Raw genomic sequence first — 23,266 nt, 5'->3', positions numbered from 1 at the left:
AAGATAGAAGCCATTGACCAACGTCATCTCACCGTCTCATTCCGCCGCTACCGAATAAGCAGGGGCCGAGGCAAGAAACGAAGGAGAACCTCACTTTTGGACAAGGCTATCTCCTTTCCCCCCCCCCACCACAAATAGCTGCTACCCTGCCTGTATCCCGAGATTTTGGTGGTACTGAGAGATTTCGTCGACAAGAAAGCGAGAGAGAGAGAGCAAGGGAAAGAGAGAACCGAGATCGAAGAAAGAGAACCAGGTTGGGGGCCACACTATTTGCAACTTTGCCGGGGCAGCAACTAAATCAAACTAGCGGACTTGGACTTTCATCCTGGACAAGCGACAAGCACGGATATCTTGACACCATGGACAAAGATCTTGACAATGCGAATCCGACCATCCTGAGCGCGGCCCAGATGCCGACGCGTCAGAGCAAGCGTGAAGCACCCAAGTCGGGCCCATTCCACAAGTTCGACGATGTCATCTTCGCTAAACCCTGGTACCTCTCGGAACCGTTCTGTGATGATGATTCACTGTGGTCTGAGCCGGAGGCCGATCACTCTCAGTGGACAGAAGAGCCCATTGATGAACAAGAAATCTACGGTGAGGAACCCTTCTTTCATACTGTTCCCCCCCCCCCCCCTTTTCTTGCATGCAGTGGTTCACCTTACCAAGTATTGGGGGTTGGATGTTATGAGCTCCAATTCTGCCTGGTCCTATTCCTGGAGTGTCTCAAGCACGGTCCTGCGTAGTCAGGCAAGCGCCACCTGATGCAGACCACCCACTCATCATGCTGTGTACTTCACCAAGTGGATGTTGCAGTTGCGCGGTGTCTTTGCTCCTTGATGAGTGATGCCCAAAGATGCTTATCCTTCATGCCTTGGCTTCAGACTTCACGCTTGGAATGCCATCCTTTCCGGGTGAACTCCTCCTACGCGTTTTCCGGCTATACTAAGTTCCTGGAGAGGATCACGCGACTGACGTTTCATAGACTTGATATCATCCATCTCAGACCCAGAGCACCCCCTCTCCCTAGGACAACTTGCTGTTGTCAACTTGCCTGATATTCACATTAGCCCTCCTCCACACATGGCCATGGACCCCAACAAGTTGGTCCAAGTGTTGGTCGAGTTGACGCCAACCGTTTCTCACTGTTCTCTCGCCACAGTGCTTGGTCTGGGAGTTCGCGTGCGCCTCGAGAAGGCACTTCCTCCCAATTGGCGGGTGGATGTGAGGGTCAAGGAAAACGCGCACGCGCAAGACGATCAAGTGAACAAGCAGCTCAGTGACAAGGAGCGAGTTGCTGCCGCGCTAGAGAATGATACCCTGAAGGGGGTTCTGGACAAGATGCTCGAAACCTGCGTCTGAGTAGCGAATCAAATCTCGGATATACAGGCCGGGATCATACCCGTTTGATGCGAATCTCGGCGTCTTGTCATACCAAAAAGCGTGACGCCGAATATGGCAATGCCTTGGGACAAAATGGTCCGCCCACCGGCTCGCCAGACTAATCCGTCCGATGGGGGCCCAAGTCATGGAATTCAGCCCTTAAAAATAGACGATCGACATTCTGCACCGTTTTTTTACCAGGGCGTTTGCCACTTTGGCTGGAGAATTTATCGGATATCTGCCATGGAAAGATGACCTCTAACCCCGGCGTTTTGGCAGCTTCTCTCGAGGGAAATTGATCGACAGGTACACAGTGGGAAACGATCTCCATTTGCGCCTAAGCGCGGATATTGTAGCCGGTCAAAGAAACGTTACCTCGCCTCACACCCTCCACTCTAGGGCCCTTGGGAAAGTCGGAAAACAGGGTCCCAGCGGGATCGACTGGCAGTTCATGACTCTTTCAACCCGCGGCAAGACTCCGAGGTAGGGCTGTGCGGGCGGCGGAATTGTTCACACATATTGGCATAGCTTGGCCTGTGTGTGTTGGCTCGTATGTGGCAGCTGGTTCCCTTCTCTTTCATCTGACTCTTAAGCGCAGGCAAAAAGCCAGCAAGCTCTGACGATTCGGATTATCCGAACAGCTCGTCTACATGGTACTAGCTAGTAGCAAAGGACCAAACGCAATGAGTGAATGGAACAACCAGTTTTTTTTTTTGCCCCTACGACCTTGATTTGCCAGGGATGTATGTTCTTCTCTTCCTCTCAAAAGGCTTTCAGGTGGCTTCGTCACCTCACAATCTGAACCCCGTTCAACGTTGCGCATGGATGCAACGCTATATCAGAGAGCATGTATAGACCGTTGATAAACACACGCGAGGTATCCGTACGGATAGCCGATCAAGATACCGAGCACATCCCTGACGCCGCTTACCGCGACAGCCGACGTTGCTTACCAATCTGAAGGGTCCAGGACCGCGCCACCGATGGAGGGGAAAGTTCAGCAGAGCTTTTACCGAGCGAGAGGTCTACCTAAGCTGGCCGTGACAGGCACGTAGCCTTGTAGGTGTTGGTGTGGTCGATTAAAGGTCAGGAACCATCGGATGGATGGTTCTGACGTATGAAGATCTGCAAATATTGATTTTGTGGCTCTTTTTCTCTGTAACTTGCTAGGTAGTCCTCGGGCCAAGAGAAAATGTCTCTGAAGAGAGGACTTTCGATTAATTGATAAACCCATATCTCAACCAAGTTTTTTTGATTTGTATGATTGCATCCGTCTCCCCTGAAGCGGCGAGGTGGACGAGAAACTTGCTATGGCGTTACATTGCGGCGCCCGACCTGACAGCATTTGAACGTTTCCCCTTCCCTGCCGCTCCCCTCCCTCAACAGGAAGGGGCAGGACGGTGAAAAGGGACCTTGAAGTTATTCTTATCCGGCACTGGCAGAACTGGGGGCAGCTTGTTGAACGAGAGTGTCGTATGTAAAGCTCAGCGGGAAATTTCGCGTACCGGTCTCACGGTTTTTGAGAGGGGGGCATCCTCCTACCTAATCAAAAAGTTGATTCTTTTTCCCACTTCGCGCGAAACTCTAAAGATGAGCAGAACATGAGCAAGCTGCTTACTGTGCAGCCTGGAGCTCTTGCCTTTTTTCCCTTCCATCCTGCCACCTGAACTTTACCGATCCCACAGAATATACGGAGTACTAGGAACGAATGACAGGACCTGGTAAACGGAATCGAAAGCTCGCCCCCGGCGAGCAAGGCATGGTCTTACATGGCACGGCATGGCATGGAGACCTGGGTTCGATTCGGTATCTCGGTCGGACAAGACACAGCATACGAGCTACAAAATCGTTCAATTTATCCGGTGCCGGCGCCGCGGGAGCTAGGAGGGGTGGTCGTCAACCTGAGGGGTTCGGTCATTGGGCCGCTGGGGCGTAGTGTAGATGCGGCAGGAAGACCACCGCATCTCCTACGGCCGTTGGTGAAGATCTTCTTCCTCCGGGAAGGGAACAAGGTATCTCACACCCAAACATCGTAGGAAGAATTTCACACACTCGCATTCCCCCCCCCCCCCCCCCCCCCCCCGCCCCCCCCCCACCCCCCCCCCTCCGCCCCCGCCCCCCCCCTCCCGGCGTTTTTGGAAAACTTTTTTCTCCCGGGGGAGGAAAAAATTTGCCCCCCCCCAAAAACGTTAGTGAAAATTCTCCACACTCCCTTTCCCCCCCCCCCCCCCAATCGTCCAGATCTGCCCGAGCCTTCCGTGGCCCAAGCTCTCTGGATCACTCACTGTCTTGCCTACCCGTTCCTTTTTTCTCTTTCTCTGAATGTCTATCTGCGGAATCACGGAAACACACGTGTTGTGGTGGCACGATCTTCGCGCAAGTGGTCCTGTGCCCGACACCCCATGTCCATGTCTCTTGTCGTTTTCGTTGTCGATGTCGGTGGTGATGACATTGACAACGTTTGGTCTTGGCGAACCTCGTAGACTTCATCGATTCCAACGGCAAAAAGGCAAAGACGAGAGCTTCCTCTTGGCGCTTATTTCCTTTGGGCGTTGTGTTACATGGCATTGTGTGAACGACCAAATGGTCGATATCTTTGAATTACCAAAAATGGCAGGAGAGCTGTGGTTTCGTTGAGAGATGCGTGTAAGTCTAGAGAGGTCCGATGTCACGCGTCACGCTATGACGACCGTCTCTGATGAGATCGAGAGCTTCGAGGCGGGAAGGTCGCAATGGGAAGCGGCAGCGCGGGATATCTTGCACATGTCACTAGTCGTACCAACGGCCGGCCTCATCATCTACGTTGACAGCAATCTTCTGCATGATTTACCATCTTGTGATTGTGACAGCGTGAGGCATTGTGACGCAACTTTCCGACATGTGTACTTGACAGCATAGAATGCCAAGACAAGAGCTTCCCTTCCCCAGCTCCCTATTCCAGAAGCTGGGGAATTCTTGAGGAAGAGGCCCCTTCGACTACTTGAGAAAGGAAGTTACCAAGAAAATTGTTGAGAGATTTGGGGGTTCATGGGGGAGGCAGGGGGTTGGTTGACGGATGGGTGAGATTCTGCTGCGTACTGTGGTATGTAGTTGCAGTGCAGGTTCAAGGTAAAGAGGGTAGGCAGGGTGGGTTTCGAAGCATGTGCCGAAAGGTTCGTCACAGCAGGCGCTTCAAACTGGGCAGGTAGGGTGAATACCCTCAGACGAGCTAGCTGTTTCTATTCACAGAGCCCACACACTCACCCTCACCCACACTGTTGCCTTCTTTTTCCCCAGTTTCCGGCAGGTGATACGGTACTGCTGGTGGTTGGGTCAGGCTGGGGTTTGGCGGCAAGGGTACGGAGTAGTGGGAGGGTTACGTTGGAGAAGGGGGGAAGAGGGGCAAGGGAAAAGCAGGAGGAGGAAACATGGTGGTAGTGGTGGTTGGCAAGAACAACCATAGCAAGGAGAACTTCCCTCTAGATCTTTGGTACACTAGAAGGAAAGTGTGCTTTGGGTGTCAAGATATGTATGTACGTCGGCTGATGAGCGTGACTTGCAGCAATGGGGTTGTACATAGAACGAGGTGTGTGCGCATGTGCGTGTATGTGACTACCAGTGAGTACCAGTAGGTGTGTGTCTCCTTGCATATTGCGAAGCAGCATCATTTTGCAAGGTGTGGCGGCAAGGCGGTGACGGGTTGTTGATGGATGTGTGGTTTTCCCCCTCGTCGTGTTTGTTGACCAATTGCCTTTTTCGCAAGGTTCGAGACACGCATTGGCTCCTATCTTTACATAACAGGGACAATGACATACATTTTCCTTTCCAGCCCCTTGGCCACTAGGCCTTTGGCGTGTAGCCTGGGGGAATGTGGAAAGACGACTCATTGCAAATTGCTCTCAGTGTTCCATCACTACCTTAGTCAGATACACACTATCATCCATGATATCGTCGCTCTCTCTGTGTGTTCCTCTGATCTTGCGACTCGGTGAGGGAGTCGCCAAGGCGTACGAAGTAGAATGAGGGCAGCAAAAGCATGGCATCGGCCGGCCGGAGCCCGCCGATCCCCTTTTTAATCCTGGATCCAGCCCAAAGTCCACTTGTCACGTCCTTGAGAGTCTCTATCTCTCTCTCCCTCTATCACTTATCCTGACCAAGCCTCAACTAAGGGTATTAGCTCTGTCTTCAAACAGAGTCTAAAAAGCACACTAGGTATCGGCAATAGAGAGAAACGCGCCGGTGCGGGTTCTTAATGTTAACTCCGATCTCCAGGTTACGGCAGATTTAGCAAAAAATAAAAGAGGGACTGAGAGGTTTGTGATGGAACTAAAACACCGTCCGGTTTTTCCTGTAGGTTTGGTCCTTGGAGGGGTTCAACAGGGTTGAGCAACCATAAGGTTTGGGGCGTCCTTTCCTTTCCCGCCCCCCTTTCACCACCCGCGGAATGGGATTTTTCAACGTTTGCACCTTTTCCTGACCATGCAGGAGAGGGAGAGGCCCGTGAGGATACAGGCGCAGGCTGGCGGCACGACACCACACACACACACACACATACACACCAAGCACTTCCTCGTACGTACGGATACAGTACCTACCCACGGACTAGGTCGTTCCCTTCTTGTCCCAAAAAAGAATGTTCTATGCGTTTGTTCTACCGCAGACGCTCGCAGACCACAGTACTCTGTAGACACCACCCACACATGGCCCCTTTGTCAGATCGACTTGGCGTTGAACACATATACATCACCTACGGAACTACCGATGATGTTGTGGCGAAGCAGGAAAAAGGTTCGGCGAGTCAAACAAGACGCATCGCATCACGCAATAGCCGCCGTCGCATGAGCCTCTTGATTGTGTATCACGTGTACGTCTTACGCAGTTTTCTTTCTTGACACAGTCCACGCATGAGGCTATAGAGTATGACGCGCAAGAAGGGGGAAGTTCCAAAAGTTGGCATGATGGGCTTTACGATAAAGTTTGGCCCCCAATGGCGTCGTCACCTTGACGAGGAACAAGATGGAAAAGATGAGAGCGGCGATGTTGAGCTGGTCCATCGTGTCTGATCTCACGGCAAAGAAAGCAAGGGAGTAAGTAAGTAAGTAACTATATCCGCGTACGGATATTCTTTACCCGCACGCGCGCGCAGCCATGTGGAAGTCAAACTAGATTCAGGTCGCCGAATGCTGTGTAGTTGAAGGGTCCCCCTTTCCCCCACATGGCTCGAGATGTCACCGTGTCAAGGCATCATCAAAAGGGATCCGCTTCGTCAGAATTCATCAGCAAAACTTCCACTATCCGTGCGCTAAATTACTTGTTCACCCTTTCTCCTTGCGTTCGCTCGCGTGGCTTAGAGTTGGGTGATCGAAACTTTACCCAGGGGGGGAACCGCCGAGCCGTTCGCGACGACCGCCGCCGCCGCCAATGGAACTTTACTACCGTATCCCGTATGGTACCCAGCGGCAATTGGGCCACCACCACCTCCACACTTTGCAAGTTTCCCGGTTCTAATGGCAACACACTAAGACGACCAAATACCGGCCGAGATTTTGCCAGTAGCGCAGTGGGTGCCGTGGTGTTCCGCAATGCTGCTATGCGACCTCAGTGGGGTCTTTTCAAACGGAGACCTGTTCTGATCCAAAGGGATTCTGAAGGTTCATCCGGGATTTTCCCTTGTGTGTTGTCGAATAAATTAGATTGGGATGTGGGGGTGAGGAAGAGGGAGGAGGCTCCCATCTTCTGCATGCCTTTCCTTGGTGTCTTGCTTGATTGGTTGGTACAGTACTACCGTATGTAGTAGTGGTGGATTGGTGGCATCCGTAGCTTGGAAAAAAAGTAGGGCTTTAGCTACAAAACGGTCACGGGGAGGAGAGGTACGTCTGGCGGTGACAAGTTTGACAACGAAACAGTGTTCCAGCAGCTTGTTGTTCTGTTAGTTTTAGAGCTGATCCCCGTCGGCTACAGCCGCTCCAACGGGCGTCCTTCGGTTGTTGACATGTTGATCATTGGGATGCCAATCTGTGTCAATCTTTGTCCCGTTCAAGGGGTCATCAACGACAGGCTCGCATTCGGGCCTAAGTATGCAGGTGGTGCTGTATGTGTGTCTGCCCCCCTCTCCAGAGAAGCCTCGGTGTATTTTCTGAAAGTCCGGGATATGGTCGGTGTGTACTGCTGCTTGTTGGTGCCGGGGTCTGATCCACTCCAAGGTGAGATGGCTGGGAAGCTTGCAAGAATGAGCTACTATGGATACAGATACAACCTGAAGGACCGGGAGACGTGAAGAGAGAGGGATGAGACGGTGGGCAAGATGGGGCGATGTACGAATACAATGATACTCTAGGTATGGCAAGAGGGGGAAGAAGGAAACTCCGCACTCAACTTAGTTACTGTGGTATCCGTTGTAGGTACTACAGATAGGCACTTGGAATGCAACGGCGGGGAGGCTGGCTGCGATGGGCCGGCCGAGGGATGGCGAGGTAGCTCTCAAGGAGTTCGAAGCTCCTCCCTCCCCCTTCCGGGTTCCGGGTTGGTTCGCAGTAAGCTTTTCAGTGGAGGGATTTTCTGTCCAACTGCACCGCCGTTCGACGACCCCCGGTTCGATCGGCGTTCCGTATGGCCGGCCATGACGATTGGGATTTGGGGGAGACGCGGGATTTGAGGACTCGCTTGTCGGGGAAGTCGGATCGGGGATCCCAGGTTTTACGGTTTTTGTTCTTCAGTGTCACGGATGGTTTTCCGTTGAATATTTCTATTGGACGTTGTAATGTGGCACGTATCCGAGGCGTGAGATCTTCTCCCGCTCGAAACTTGTATTCTCAATGTAACTTGGACATTTGGTTCAACGACATTGGGGCAGTGCTGTCTTCCTTGCATCTGTAGCTTGACTACCATGACAGAGTAGATGCTGCCTTTCCCTGGACTCCGTTTGAAAAGGTCTAGCCCGCGCCGATACTTTCCCATATCGAATTCGAAGAAATGCCATCGGCCCTTTTTTAGAGGGGAGACCTAGTAAACTGGGCAAAGAAGCTGCGGGATACCGCTGATCCAAAGTATCAGAACGATTGGAGGGGGTGACTCTGGGATTGTCACATAGGTTTCGTTTTATTTATGGGGTTCTTGTCGGGGGGGTGTTGTTTGGTTCTGCAGTGTTGGTATGGAGCTTGTTTCACGACAGTTGGATCTGCCAAGGGCATATTCACCCCCGCTCTCGAGATATGTTACGGATGTGAACATCTCCGTGCTGTCAACTCTTGTCATCTCATGTCTAAAGAGTATAGACCATATTAAGGAACGGTTCAACTGGAGTATCTGAAGGGCGGTCATGTGGCTGAAGGCGCAGGATTATTGCGGAGTTCCTACGTTTACATATGCCTCTTCGTGAGGTAATCATATCTCATGCCAAGTCAATGACACGTCTAAGACGATACTCAGAATGAACAGGAAAATATCATACCTCAGAACACGCTGGAGCGGAGGACGATACCTTGAGGGTTTGACTTAAGTGCTGGCCATCAATGTTCTCGATCACTAATGGCATCACAGGTCAAAACTAACAATCAGAGTAAAAGGGCTCACCGCGCTGATTCACAAGTCTATCATTGCAGTCAGCTCGGAGCCAAGCCGCCCATGGGAATTTCCCACATCCAAGAGCCGATGTCGAACGATCGTCATGGGCAAAATGATTCTGCATCTCGCGTTCTTGGACCTGTCTCGACCGGAGACGGATCTAAAGCGCGCAGGCTATACACGGCCTCGTAGTTACGAGTGTAACGTGGACGTATGGTCGCCGTGGCTTTGCAATATCTGCAAGCTTCATGGTTTCGATTCTTTGCCAAGAAAGCTTCTCGGTGTGGATTCAAGACGCCGAGAGTCTGGAAATTGAACATTGTACCATTCATTGCCTTGTTTCTCATACCAAGTCGATGCAAGACAAACCTCAAGGTATGGCCATCGGAAACTTGTCATTCGCCAGGCAGCAAGGACATCATGAGGGCACATCCTAGGTTGATACTGTCGGGATGGAGAGGCAGAGTCCTCATTTGCACTAGACGATGGATTTCTGCTTGACTAATCCGTAGGTCTATCCCGTCATCTACGTTGAATCAGGTGAATGAAAATTGACGAGAGCAAAATGGATGTAAATTCGATGTGAAGTTGCCTACGCAAAAATGCCTCACCGTTTCTAGAACCTAACCTCTCACTACACACGTCACCAATAATCCACTGGAAACGTAAGACCTGTGCACCTGCAGTTTGCTCTCTTAGATTCCTTTCGATTTTGATACAGAATCCAACGCGAGAACTTTCCGGCTCTGCGAGCTCGCTAGATGGGACCCTTCCGGCCCGACAATCGCCAGCAAGGATCCGGTTTCTCCGTGTCCCGAAAATTGGCCCAGATCGTCTAGTTGGTTAGGATGATACGTTGTGGTTCTTCTATACAGCGATCCGTGTTGACGGCGGTTCGAATCCGCCTCTGGGCAATTTCGCTTTTGTTATTTTGCAAAATTTGTTTCTGCAAGTAAAGAGTATCATCACCGTAACTTTTTCTCTCTTTGGATCATCCGGAGTCGATGGCTATGCTGTCTTGCTCAAACGCGTGGGGTTGGGAAACTCACTCGACAGAACGAACTTTGGAGAACATGCATGCATGGCTAAGGTAGAAGCGACTGACTGACTGCATACAAGCCTGCTGAACATAAAAAACCTTTCTCGGGAACGTCTATGATTTACATGCAATAATTCAATCTAGTGTGGGGGAAAGCTATTCTGAGCACCCGGGCATGAGCGAGTGCTTCGACGAGACATACAGCAAGTAGATGGACATGGCAAAGCCGCACACGTATTCTTCTAATACGGGCTCGTCCGGCGCCGGACGCCGATCCGAGCCCCCTCGTCTTCGGCCACCGGTGCCCGCAAGGTCCCCGAAGGCAGACCACCTTCCAGGATGGCATGAGGAAGAACTCGAGACACGATCCCGCCAACTCCCCCCCTCCCCCTTCTTTACCCCCTTCTCTCTCGAAGGAGGGATACAGAGTACATAGATTGGGGGAATTGAAACACGCCCCCCTTTGCGCACACCATTACGCCCTCATTCGTCTGGCTGGTCTAGACCCGCGTCTTCAAGCATGGGCACTGGAGCGGGGAATAATAAGTCTACGAAACCAGACACCATCTTTTCTTAAGTCAGAAAGGTGAAAGACGCTCGTTCCCCTGTTTTTTCTCAGTAGTTTTTGGTATACACAACGGCCCGAGTTGTCTCATAGCTGGCTCATCTATTCGCAGATGCCCACAAACCTCGCTGCCTCATCACATGTGAGCCCATTCGCTCTCCATTCTCTTGAGCCCTTGTCGGCGACTTGCATGGCTACTGGCCCACAAGCAAGCGCCTGACCGTATTGTCTCAACAGCCGCATCGTTAGAACCGCTGACCTTGCTACATTCCTGCATACTGCTGCTCTCCCACCACACGCTACTGAATAACCCTTTAGTCGCCAAGAGCGCCACTCTCCATGAGGCTTTGGTAGAACTCAGGCTCCAGGAATGTTGCCACGCTCACATCCTCGCTGAGACCCTTTCTCCTTCTCGTCTTCAGCACAAAGTCTCTGGCCGTGGCTTGTGCACTTGCCGGCTGCAGCGGCCGCAGGATAACCTCCTTGTCGAGAGGATCACCTGGCACAATGCTCCAACTGTCAAACGTCAAGCTGACCATGGCCATGCCCTTGGTCTTGATGCGCAGGTCCGTTTCGAAGCCAAAGGAGTCGATGACAGGAATCAGACCGTTGACGCGATAGAGAGGCGTGCCGGCCACAGGTCCATCCTGAAGGACGTGACCACGACGTCTAGCCAACGTTGTGTAGACCTCTGTTGCGGAGTCCTCAGGGCCAGTCACAGAGACGGAGTACAGAGGCTCCATCAGTCGAGGGGAGGCCATCAGGAACGAAGAGTAGCAGGCCCGCCTGGAAGTGGGGATGATCTGACCGCCTCCCCGGAAGATAGCTTCCGACGCCAACGACACATCCGTGATCCTGAACTTTGTATTTCGAATGGCTGTAGCGAGCAGGTATCGTTAGCGGTTGGTTACCGGTGAGAGAGTAAAGGTTGGGGAATGGCCTGATGTGGGGACTAGATATCTGCTAAGGGCCGTGCCCCCATCCCCGGTCGACCACAGCCCCCTCCTAAAAGGCATGGTTGTTGAATGAGGTCTCGTGCGCAGAAGCAGGTTTTGTTTTTGACAGGTCGGGGTAAGATGAGGGGACCATAGTCTCGCTGCGAATGCAAGCCATGCCCAAAAACCCAACCCCAACCCCGGTCCCATGTGTGTAGGACCCTCCCGGGAGCTAGTCCCGCCTGCTTGGGGACCAATGGCAGGATACCAGGAAGGTTCCAAGGACAAGACAATAGACAGGAGGCGGATGCTAACAAGGGGTAAGGGAAATAAGGACTCACGTTCTTCGCACAGGGGCCCTTCTCTAGTTGCCCAGCTGAAGCCTTGGCGAATGGTTTCCTTGACCGTCGTCAAGAGCTTCTTGTCGACCTGGAGTTTTGTTAGCCCATTGCCTATTTGTCTGAAAGCGGAGGGAGGAGACATTACCTCTGAGGGTAACGTGTCGTCCTGCAGAATGTTAGGGCCCATCTCATCGGGACCAAATGCCCAGATGCTTCTCGCTGCCAGCTTGTCCCATCCATAGGTGTCTTCGAAGTATTTGGCTGTCTTGCGAATAGGGTCCTTGATCTTGACCTTGCCTGACTCAATGTCTTCCGAGATGCCCTTATCTAGCTGCTCGGCAACCATCGTAATCTTGTTCTTCTTGTTCGGCGTGATGGCGTAGCATTTGGTCGCTGACTGCTCAACGACTGTCTCGCAGAAGCGAGTTACTGGATCCGAAATCTTAATCTCCATATCGGCGTAGAGGCGTCTAAGGTCATGGAGAACACAGTCCATGTACAATTCGCCAGTGCCCAAGACGATATGTTCTCCCGATTCCTCAACCTTCGTAGTAATGAGCGGATAGCTCTTTTGAATTTTCCGCAGACCGTCAAGCATCTTGGGTAATTCTGACGGGTTGATGGGCTCGACGGCTACCTTGAGTACAGACTCGGTGAAATGTGTGACAGGCTTAAAGATGTAAGGATCCTCATCATCTTCAAGCTTCGGCGGGATGAGTGTTGCCGTTTTGACGATGGAGTTGTCGACTCCACCGAGCAGTACGAAATTGCCCGCCGGCACGCCGTCCGTCGGAATGTTATACCTCGACTCTGCGATGAAGACGTCAGAAATCGTTGCCATAGCCATGTCTTCGTCGTCATCTATCGAGTATCCCTCTCCAAGAACTCGGACTTGCGAGCCAGGATGAGCTGTGCCACTTAGCACGCGACCAAACGAATAAAAGCTCTTGGCGTCTGCGGTGCTGAAAAGTTTTGTTACGTGAATTACCAGCGGACCGTCTTGGTTGCAAGCCTTCATGGACTGAGCCAACTTCGTATCCAGAGGGCCAGTGTAGTACTTTTCCAAGTACTTCTCCGCAGACTGGTCAGGTGAAGGGATGTGGCCTACGATCATGTCGACGAATCCTGTTGAGGGACCGAAGAACTGCTCGCAGACCAGTTTTAACAGCACCTTAGCGTCAGCCTTGTACTGAGAAGGCTTCAAGGTGATGCCGAGGCTGCCCAAGACAACCTTCAATTCCTCTGGGCTGTCGCTGATTGTGTGCGTAAAGATCTTGTAAATAGGCTCCAGAACGAAGTTGACAAAGGATCGGCTCGATCGTGGCTCTAGCGGCTTGCGGGTGAAGTTTCGTTTCTCGGGGTTGAAGTAAATATCGCCCCATAATCTCTTCGCGAAATCCTCGGTGTTGATGCCGCCGTACGTGTCTGCGTACATCTTCGCGAATGACTGCAGGGTGAAGCACCACCCCATGTCCGTGCAAGCAAAAAGAACATTGCCCTTCTCGGGGCTTATCCGTCTTTCCTCGCCCTTGCCCGGGATAGTGTTTTCTATTACCGTGTTGACCTCCTCGATGACGTGCTTAAGCTTGAAGTAGGCATCCTTGGGCGGCAGCTTCAGCTCCAAGATGAGGCGGTCCATCTTGTTGACAATGAGCGTCAGCGGGATATCCTCCAGAACAGCATGCTTGATGATTTGCTCCGTGTTGACCTGAACGCCCTCCACAACGTCGACAAGCAGACAGACTCCGTCGGCTAATCTCAGACTGGCTGCGACCTCATCAACAAAGTTGACGTGGCCGGGGGTATCCAGAATGTTAATCAGATGGGATTTTCCTTTGGAACTCGGAAGAACCAAGCTCATGGGCGAAGCCTTGATCGATACGCCTCTTTCCCGTTCCACAACGTGGACGTCGGTGTATCTCAGCTGCTCGTCTCTCTTCTTGCCGACCCGGCGCTCGAGCCTGTCTGTGATATCATGGGTTTCCAACACCAGCATATCCATAAATGCCGTCTTTCCGTGATGGAGGTGTCCTGCCAACGCAACATTCCGTATTTGATCGGGGAAGTTCATGAGGTCTGTCATGAAGCTGCGCTCAAAGAATACGGGTGGTAGGTCGACCTCTTCGATGTTGAACTTCTTCTGCTCGACGGGTGCTATGATCGGCTGCGAGAGCAACTGCTCATCTTCCTCTCGTACAAGAACTTCGACTTCATCTCCGTATACTTGCTGTGCCGTCGGGTAGTATTGTTTGTCCTCGTGCAGAATGATCGCATTTGATGGGCCGTCATCTGTTCCCCCAGGTTAGTTAACTTCCATCGGCGCAAAAGCAAGATATACATGCCGTCAATTTCCATCAATTCTTGACCAGTGGGTGCGGGCGCCTCGCTAGCATCATCGCCGTAGACGTAATCGCCCTCCGCCCCTCGTTCAGACGCCTCTTCAGAGCCGACATCCTCGCCGATGAAGTTACCGAACCTATGATAACAATTGTCAGTCGAACTATATTCTCGGCCAAAATAATGATATGTTTACTTACTCGTCGTATAAATCATCCATCTTGGCGTCTAGGGGTGCAGGAGATGAACTTTTTGTCGTGGGTTGCTAGAAGCCTGCTGAAATTCTAGTCCACGCGCAGTCGCGTTCCCAGCAGGACGGCGGCGCAAAGTTTCTGGCAAGGCTACATTGTGGCCAAATTCGAAGTGTGGCTGCAAGGCTGAGTGGCTGAAGCTATGTCAATTGGTCGCACGGCCAACACTAGTCAAGCAGGTACAGTGGAGCTTGGGACAGGGGACCTCCGACAGAGAGCTACCTTACCTACTGCGCCACAAGGTCCCAGCTGTGGACAAAGCCACCGCAGCGGTGCAGGGTCGGAGCAACCCCACCAAACATCCAAAAAGGCGGCGAGGGGTGATTGGAAGCAGCTCTTTCTGATTAGTGACACTTGCCCAACAAAAAACTGTTTACTTCCTTCTCTCTTCACAGTTAAGTAGGAACGGTTCCCGGCTCATCCTTGAAGAAACCCTCCTTCTTTCATCCAAACCCAAACATCCAACATATCCACCTTCAAAATGGCCAACCTTCCCCCCGTCTACATCGTCTCTGCTGCCAGAACCCCCGTTGGTTCTTTCTTGGGGTACGAATAAGCTCACTCGACAATATTATCTTGACCGCTTGACCGAGAAGCTAACGTACTATCTTCTCTCAGTTCTTTGTCTAGCCTGAGCGCCACGCAGCTGGGTGCTCACGCCATCAAGGGTATGTAAATGTCTTATCAACGGTCCGAGACGCGGGGCAAGCTAACATTTACCCCTCCACAGCTGCTGTCGAGCGAGTCCCCCAGATCAAGCCCGAGGATGTCGAGGAAGTCTACTACGGCAACGTCCTGTCCGCCAAGTACGTCTCACGCACATATGAAGGGTTATAATTACCCATACGATGTTTACGTATTCTGACCGAAAACCAGCCTCGGCCAGGCCCCCGCCCGCCAATGCGCTCTCGGAGCTGGCCTCTCGCAGGGCGTCGCCGCCACGACCGTCAACAAGGTGTGCGCCTCGGGAATGAAGGCCATCATCCTCGGTGCCCAGACTATCCTCACTGGCAGCGCCGACATCGTTGTCGCCGGTGGCACCGAGTCCATGTCCAACACTCCTCACTACCTCCCCGTCCTCCGCAACGGCGCCAAGTATGGCGACCAGACCCTCGTTGACGGTGTCCTCAAGGACGGTCTTACCGACGCCTACGGCAAGAAGGAGCACATGGGCATGTCCGCCGAGCTCTGCGCCAAGGAGCACGAGTTCACCCGTGAGCAGCAAGACGAGTACGCCATCAAGACCTACCAGAAGGCTCAGGCTGCCACCGAGGCCGGTGTCTTCTCCAAGGAGATTGCCCCTGTCGAGGTCTCCGGCGGCCGTGGCAAGCCCGCTATCAAGGTTGACCGCGACGACGAGGTCAAGAACCTCAACATTGACAAGCTCAAGGCCATGCGCCCGGCTTTCATTCCCAACGGCGGCACTGTCACCGCCCCCAACGCCGCTCCCCTCAACGACGGCGCTGCCGCTGTTGTCCTCATGTCCGAGGCCAAGGTGAAGGAGCTCGGCGTCACCCCTATCGCAAAGATCCGCGGCTGGGCCGATGCCGCCCGCGAGCCCGAGCGCTTCACCATTGCCCCCGCGCTGGCCATCCCCAAGGCCATCAAGCACGCCGGCCTTACTGAGAAGGACGTCGACTTCTACGAGATCAACGAGGCGTTCTCCGTCGTTGCCCTCGCCAACATTAAGCTCCTGAACCTCGACCCCGAGACCGTCAACGTCTTTGGTGGCTCCGTCGCCATCGGACACCCCCTCGGCTGCTCCGGCGCTCGCATCGTCACCACCCTTTCGACCGTCCTTCGCGAGAAGAAGGCCAAGATTGGTGTTGCCGGTATCTGCAACGGTGGCGGTGGTGCCTCCGCCATTGTCATTGAGAGCCTACAATAGACGGACACTCAATTGCAGCAGAATTTCAAGATTCCCCCTCTCCCAAAAGTAGAAGTCTCGGAACTCCGAGTTCGTACGGTCCAAATCAAGTAATTGGCAAGAACGTGGGGCCGTGACCCCGTCGAGCACCCACGTACACACGCGCAGAGTCAGCGGCTTTGCCGCATGTGACGCTGGTGGTTGTGCAGACTGCAGAAGACTTGACGCACACCACTTTTTGTTTTTTGGTCTCGCGTCATGGTACATGAGCCGATGGGCGGGCTCCAAGACTACTGAAGGAAAATTTAAAAACCTCAAAAGGACAAAAAAAGACAAAAGTATACCAAGTTTTAGATATAGCGCAATGGGCGGCCATTGCAGATCTTTTTACCTAATATCACGAATCCGACGACCGCAAAAACTTCTTCCTTACCACACCTTACCTAGAGACTAAGACCACAAGTGCCCACTTGGCTGCCGTGGTTTGCGTCTTTTTCTTGCGTTTTTCTGCGCTTCCTCATGCACCGTTCTCGGATAGATCCTGGGAGATTTGACTGATTAGATGATCTGATAAGATCCACCCGTGTTACATCTTCGGCCCCTCCTAAAGAAGAATTTACAAGTAGACAAATGGAACTGTGGCTGTGTCAATTCCCCATTTCCTGCAATACCTACTTATTGCGTTGTGAAGAAGAGACTTCTGCGGCTTCGTGCATAATTAACGCGGTGGCCGAAGCGTCGACGCCGCGACATCGGCCCCGAAGGTGTGGGACTTACTTTGCTACCCGATGCCATGTAAGGTACCTGGGACTTTTGAAGTGACAAACAGGTACAAAGTTTGAATCGAGATTTTATGCTTGCAAGACCTTTTTTATTTTGCGCAACTACAATTATTGTACATTTGCAGGAAGGAGAAGACTGAAAAGGAATGAGTCGCAAAAGGAGGCGCATCTCGCTCTCTCTCATGATGAATGTCCGTGAAAAAGAGAGAATCATCTGCCAAAGCCTCCCCACTCTACTCTTCTTTCTGCAATCAGGTCGAAAAATTAGGAAAAAAAGGAGTCATGTAACGCCGAACCTTTCCCACGCCATTCCCATGCCAACCCGTTCCACGGATTCAACGATCGTGGTCAGGGCATCAAGAGAAGACCAAATCCATGTAAAGTTGGGGTAACATGGCAGCCATGCCGCTCTGCACCGCTATGCCGCCTGGTATCTTCGTAATTGTGAACTTTCAGCCTTCGCCCATCTTGTCTCCGATCTCACACATGTTGCCAACTTCTTTGCCCGCGCCACCTAAAAACGCCGGTTCCGCTGGATCACCACTTCACTACTCTGCGGTGTCCATTGCGTCCCCTGCGTCCGAGGCGGGTGCGATGCCATCCTTGAGCCACTTTGACCATCCCTCGTTGGACTTTTGTACGTCGGACTGGCTCATGCCCTTCATCCAGGGGCTGTTGAAGACAAACTTCTCGCGAAGCTTCGTGTCGCGCTTGTTACTCGCATTCTTGAGCCTCTCGAGGTGTCGCTCCTGGCCCTCCTTGTCCTTGGGAACGTTGTCGTAGACAAAGTACTCAGATGTACCAGCCTTCCACACCATCTTGCTCGAGTTCAGACAGATACTGATGGAAAGGTCTTCATCGAATGAGATGGGCTTGGGAATGTGGCTGTCCTCAAACTTCTCGTCGCTAGAAGGAAGATTGCGGGCCAACACTGTCTTTTGGAGCTTGTGCCGTGGCACACCTTCTGTCGGCTCGACTTGGATGAAGGACGAGATGTAGTATTGCCAGCGATCCTTGGCCTTCATCTCATCCATGTAGAAGGTGGTGTCTTCACGCTGCAGCCAACGGACAGAGGCTTCCGATTTGAGCGGGAACTGTGAAATGTGTTAGAAACAAGACAGAGAGAGAAAGTGGTGTTCAAGTGGACTTACCCAACAGATGACAAACATCTCGCCGTCCTTGACGCACTTCTCTGCGTACTTGCGGGCAGCGATCTCTGACTGATAGTTTGTCTCCTCCTTCTCTCGGCTGTGGAGGTACTGCTGAATGAGGTCCGGAGTCTTCTCCTTCGCATCAGTGCTGCTGCAGGTGAGAGCGAGACGGCACAGAGTCTTGAGGAGGTCCTGAATGGTGTACAGCTTCCAACCGCTCTTAAGGTAGTAGTGGCGTAAAACATCCTGGTAACGGACCTCGTCGATATCGCCGGTGATGTATTCCTCAACAAGCTCAAGGGTCTTCGGCCAGAAGCTCTCAGGGTCGTCATGAGGGCCGAAGTAGTTGAGGGTGTTGTCGGCCAAGCCAATATCCTTGGCGGGACGAGGTCGGTTGACGCGGTTAACCTCTTCGACGACGCTCTCCTTGCTCTCCTTAACATCTCTGAGACGGGTATAAATCGTCTGGAACACGTTGAAGAAGACGAATATGGTTTGGTTGCAGAAGAAGTTGTGCCAAGGCCGCGAGAAGAAGCCATCAGCCTTCAGTTCACCATCAGCAGTGAGGAGAGCATCGTCCCCAGTCGTGACTATAGGCTGCGGGACAATCGGCATCCAGCGGTCGTTAGACACGTCGGGGCCAGTACCATCCTCGGGAGCATCGGGCATTTCTTCCTCGTTCGCTGACCCAACTTCGGGCGTCGTCTCTTTGCTGCCAGACGCCGCGCTTCCCTCCTTTTGCGCACGCGGCTTAGAGCCGTTGCGGCCAGGATCGAGCACGCCACGGAGTAAATCACCCCTTCTACCGGCACGGCGGCTGCGGCCGTTAGTCAGTTCGGTAGGGACGGCCTCTTCAGTCTCATCCTCTTCCGATACATCTTGCAGCCTCGGTAGACGACCTTCCAATTCTTCCTCGGGAATATCGAAGAATGCAGGGATGAATGTCTCGAAGAAGTCGGCAATACGCTCCTTTTCTGGCACGCTATGCTGACCACTGCTGACAGTGTAGAGCATCATCAGACGAAGCAGCTCAACGACAACCTTCTTGTCGTTGAAGTCCCAAACCAACTGATGACGCGGGGCTTTGCCCTTCAAGCTGCGCTGGCGCCTCTGCTCCTCGGCCTTCGTCTTGATGACGTCGACAAGGTGTTTAGCTGAGAGGTTCCTCTTGTCGGTCTGCTTGACGAGGATGCCCATATGGTCGAGACTCTTGAGGTGCATGTGCTCAACTTGAGCATGCCACACCTTCTCCCATTCACGCTGTGAGAAGCGCCATTCCTCATCCTTTTGCTTCATTCTGGTCAACACAATCGGGACTACATTCAGCGGGTTGCTGAACAAGTCGTTGACGACTTCGGGACCCTTTTCACCATAAATCTTCTTGCAGACACGCTTGAAGACCGAGGTACTGTGTCCAGCCAAAGCCTGCGGCATCTGGAAGTGCTCTCTCTCCGCAGGCGACATGACGCTGATTTGCTGGGCGACAGGCTCCAAGAGTTGGATGCACTTGAGGTTTGCCTCGATATTGAAGTCGTAGTCATGGCGTTCTTCCTCGATGCGATGCAAACCCTCTTCGAAGCCGTTCTTACGATGCGCGACAAATCCGGAATCTTCAGAGGCCCAGGTTGGGTGCGACGCCCAGTCGTCGTTCAACACGGAATTGCAGAGTTCATCGCGGCCGCTGCAAGGCTTGAGACGCTCCTGATTAATGGTTAGCGAGTGCAAATAAGACAACGAGTCTGGCTGACATACCCTTTTGGGAAGAAGACGATAACTAGGCCCATAGCCTCGGCAGTTGCTTAATGACACTTTGCCGCTCGGAGGCGCGGGTCTGTTATCGACGATTTCGTCATGCGGCTCGTACTTGAGGAACGCCTTCCAGAAACCTAACAGCTCGGGATTTGCGGCAAAGAAGACGCTGCCCTTGTGAAACACTGTGTTGCGGTCGATGATGGATTGACTGAACAAGTTGCAGACTTTGAGAAACTCGTTGAAAGACGTCTTGTTGCTGAGGTACTTCTTAACCTTCTCGAAGAAGGCGATCTCATCAGAGTTCGAGGTGGTCGACGCGGGAGGTCCCAAAGGCTCTGGCAATATCGGCGTCAGTGTCGGCTCAACCGCGGGGGCATCGGAAGCCAGCGCCTTGTTGTGAGACATCTTGGTTCGCTTGTTGTTGACGGCCGCAGGGGGAGGAGCGCTAGTAACAGCTCGGTTGGCTGAGACAGCAGCCTCCACGATGGGCGGCGCAGGAACGGGCGTCTGCTTGTCAGTTCTAGGTCGCTTCTTGTTGTTCTCCTTGGAGGCACTTGGGGGAGCAAAGCTTCCCAAGGGAGGCATCTTCTGGCCGCTCATAGTCGGCTGAGGTGTTTGGTTAGGGCCAGGGCCAGGCGGAAGCTCATCGCCAGGCCGTCCGGGTGTTCCCTTTCCTCCTTGTCCAGCAGATTCGGGCAAAAACTGCTTGAAATCTTCGAGTAGGTCAGGTGCAGTGTGGAACAAAGTCGTGACTTGGGCGTACACGTCCTGGATCGGCTTTTGTTCGCGCTGATAAGTCTGGAGAATTTCAAGGAATTGTTTGTAAATCTCAGGCTTATCCTGAAAGCGGTTCTGCGGCGTGGTTAGTGCGCGAGGCCTCAGACTGGAGCGGGATATGGATAGCAAGAAAAAAGTCCAGTTAGACTGACCTTGATTTTGTTCACGTAGCTGATGGCATGGTTGAACTCTACCGGCCCACGGCGCTCCAGGTTTGCCTGTTGTTGTTGCTGGTTGGTCGCGCCGTTCAGATTTGCGGGTCCCGTTACCGGAGTAGGGGTCTGCGCATTGCGAGGAGGCTGCTGCGCGTTGTTCGCGTGGGCAGCGCCTTGCGCCGGAGGACCACGCTGCTGACTTCCACCAGGACCCTCGAAAGGCGCGACGTGACCCTGATTCATAAACGCAGGCGCACTAAAGTTCGCTTCAGGGCTCTCGATGCTGTGTTGCGGCTGCTGGGGCGGCGGTTGTTGTTGCTGTTGCTGCTGCTGAGGCTGCTGCTGCTGCTGTTGCCAATTGTTTCCACGCTGAGGAAAGAGCGGCTGAGAAGCACCGTTAGGGTGTGGATGACCTTCAACCTGCGTTCCTCGGCCAGCAATGGACTGAACAGTTGTGCCCATAGGGGTGGTGACCCTGATGGTGTTAGGGTCGTTGCCAGCGCCGCATTCAATCCGGTATCCTGGTGGTAGGAAGGTATTGAAGCCCTGGATTAGGTTCGGATGACCAGCGAATAGCTCCGAGACGCGATTGATGACCCCAGGAGTGTCAATGCTGCTTTGGTCAGTTGTGTCACCTGAACAACGGATTAATCACATACGCCTGGCTTTTGAAGTCTTTCATAATGTCGAGGAACCGATTGTACACGTCTGGCTGGTCGTGGAACTGTACCTTGACCTGGTCAAGATACGTCAAGGCATCCTACCATTCATAGTTAGCTCTGACCGATGACAAACAAAACATTTAACCCGAAACCAAGCTTTACTTTGACCATGATGGGCGTATCCATGACCGCGGTTGCATTGGGTTTGCAGGCTACAGAGAGGAGAATTTGATGCGCATGGTTCTGGGGGGGAACTGGGTAGATGGGAAGATGATGAAGACAAGGCGATGCGCAAATGGACGTAGCGAGATGGAAGGACGGAATATGCACGCGGGGCGGCACTGCATCCTGCCTGGGCAACATGCGCCGTATCGGCGCACCAGCCCACATCGGTTTCCACTTTGGATGCGTCCAGCCACAGGTAAGAGCATCGGCAAAGGGTTCGCGGCTGCCTCCTTCTTCATCTGGCAAGTTTACAAATGACTTATTTCAACTTACATTCAAGATGGGTTGTTGGCCTTGGGCAATGCCGCCTTGGCCTTGCTGACCTGGCGGCCCTTGACTTTGACCGCCAGCAGCACCGGGGGCAGCGCCTCCAGTATTTCCACCACTGCCACCGAAAGGAGGTCCTTGTTGCATCGGAGGTTGGCCCTCGCGCTGCTGTAGCGGCCCCCCAAAAACAGGTGGACCACCGCTGGCAGTGCCTAGGGAGTTACTGGGGGGGACGGTCGTGTGCGGGATCGGCGCGAACATCTGGTGCTGGGTATTGGGGTTATTCGGACCCCCGTGCGGCGGAGGTCTACTGTTATCGGGTTGAAGGGGACCGCCGAAGTTCGCGCCAGGCCCCGAGGGGGCGCCGAGAGGCATGGGCGGTCCGGACGAGCCTGAGCCGTGGTTTGCGAGCAGGCCGCCGGGGCTGTGGATTGCGCCCATCGCGCGAGATGCGACGGGCTGGTGTATGGGGATAGAGCCAGCATTGCTGTGATGGGGTGGGCCGGGGGGGTAGCCGTCTCGGCGGCGTCTCTCGGCTTGTTCTTGTTCGCGTCGTTCCATTTCTTCAGCTTCTTGGAGGCGGCGACGATTTTCGGCCTCGCGCTCGTAGGCGTCCACCTCGTCAGCGGGTTTCCCGCTCATCATCCTGAGATCGATCGTCCTTTTCCACTCCGGACGTTAGCGACGCGTTGGCATATAGAGTAGAGAGAAGGTAGGGTAGAGAGGGGTTGTCCTCAGTTGCGCCCGAAGAGTCTGAGGGGGGTGGCTGGACTCTGCAACCGCGCAAGCTTTGCTTCGCCCGCCAGTCCTCTGCGACCGAGGATTGTGTCGAGACTGAAGACACTTACAGACTGATGCTACCAATGGTATGATGTCTACATGGGGATCCAACGTCTTATCTCAGATTACAGTATCGTAGATCTACGAGGACGTCACGTAGGTAGGGAAAATTCGTAGTGGTCTCCAAGCTTGGAAGCTGCTGCTCAAACCCCTTCGCGGCTGATTGGAATGAAGCCCCCAAGTGCGGCTTCTTCCGCACATCACGTGCAGATAACGATCTTATCATGCTCGGTCCACTTTTATGTCCGAATGGCAAAAGCAGTCTTTCTTCCTCTCAAATTGTGCCGACAGCTTAGTATTAATGCTGCAAACTTGACAATGTGAGGAGTTTCCTCGCGCCTCTGCTGTCACTTACAGTCCGATTTGATCGTTCCTGTTTTGTAAGGTTGAATGTC

The 23,266-nt window shown here is 53.1% G+C and overlaps 5 protein-coding genes across 5 annotated transcripts; 2 read left to right on the top strand and 3 right to left on the bottom strand.

Annotated features, from left to right (window-relative positions):
- Nucleotides 1–359: 359 nt before the first annotated feature.
- CCOS01_06756 (uncharacterized protein) lies at nucleotides 360–1,362 on the top strand (the record flags this gene model as incomplete). Its single annotated transcript, XM_060454924.1, has 2 exons — nucleotides 360–597; nucleotides 986–1,362. The coding sequence occupies 2 exons, from the start codon at nucleotides 360–362 to the stop codon at nucleotides 1,360–1,362; spliced, it is 615 nt and encodes a 204-aa protein (XP_060314624.1).
- Nucleotides 1,363–4,628: 3,266 nt separating this feature from the next.
- CCOS01_06755 (uncharacterized protein) lies at nucleotides 4,629–4,823 on the bottom strand (the record flags this gene model as incomplete). The annotated part of the gene is made up of 1 exon (XM_060454923.1): nucleotides 4,629–4,823. The coding sequence occupies one exon, from the start codon at nucleotides 4,821–4,823 to the stop codon at nucleotides 4,629–4,631; it is 195 nt and encodes a 64-aa protein (XP_060314623.1).
- Nucleotides 4,824–10,843: 6,020 nt separating this feature from the next.
- CCOS01_06754 (elongation factor Tu GTP binding domain-containing protein) lies at nucleotides 10,844–14,362 on the bottom strand (the record flags this gene model as incomplete). Its single annotated transcript, XM_060454922.1, has 5 exons — nucleotides 10,844–11,406; nucleotides 11,806–11,893; nucleotides 11,951–14,094; nucleotides 14,172–14,281; nucleotides 14,343–14,362. 5 exons carry the CDS (start codon nucleotides 14,360–14,362, stop codon nucleotides 10,844–10,846), a joined length of 2,925 nt encoding a protein of 974 aa, XP_060314622.1.
- A 512-nt stretch (nucleotides 14,363–14,874) lies between these two features.
- On the top strand, nucleotides 14,875–16,281 carry CCOS01_06753 (acetyl-CoA acetyltransferase; the record flags this gene model as incomplete). Its single annotated transcript, XM_060454921.1, has 4 exons — nucleotides 14,875–14,939; nucleotides 15,012–15,061; nucleotides 15,124–15,199; nucleotides 15,270–16,281. The coding sequence occupies 4 exons, from the start codon at nucleotides 14,875–14,877 to the stop codon at nucleotides 16,279–16,281; spliced, it is 1,203 nt and encodes a 400-aa protein (XP_060314621.1).
- Nucleotides 16,282–17,590: 1,309 nt separating this feature from the next.
- CCOS01_06752 (histone deacetylase interacting) lies at nucleotides 17,591–22,676 on the bottom strand (the record flags this gene model as incomplete). Its single annotated transcript, XM_060454920.1, has 6 exons — nucleotides 17,591–18,136; nucleotides 18,194–19,894; nucleotides 19,946–20,797; nucleotides 20,875–21,490; nucleotides 21,537–21,637; nucleotides 22,038–22,676. The coding sequence occupies 6 exons, from the start codon at nucleotides 22,674–22,676 to the stop codon at nucleotides 17,591–17,593; spliced, it is 4,455 nt and encodes a 1,484-aa protein (XP_060314620.1).
- Nucleotides 22,677–23,266: the final 590 nt, after the last annotated feature.

This window comes from Colletotrichum costaricense, assembly GCF_030867565.1.
Source record: "Colletotrichum costaricense strain IMI 309622 chromosome Unknown Scaffold_6.1, whole genome shotgun sequence".
In the NCBI taxonomy this organism is placed as follows: Eukaryota; Fungi; Ascomycota; class Sordariomycetes; order Glomerellales; family Glomerellaceae; genus Colletotrichum; species Colletotrichum costaricense.
The sequence above is the reverse complement of the archived record's forward strand: the minus strand, read 5'-3'. Positions and strand labels throughout refer to the sequence as shown.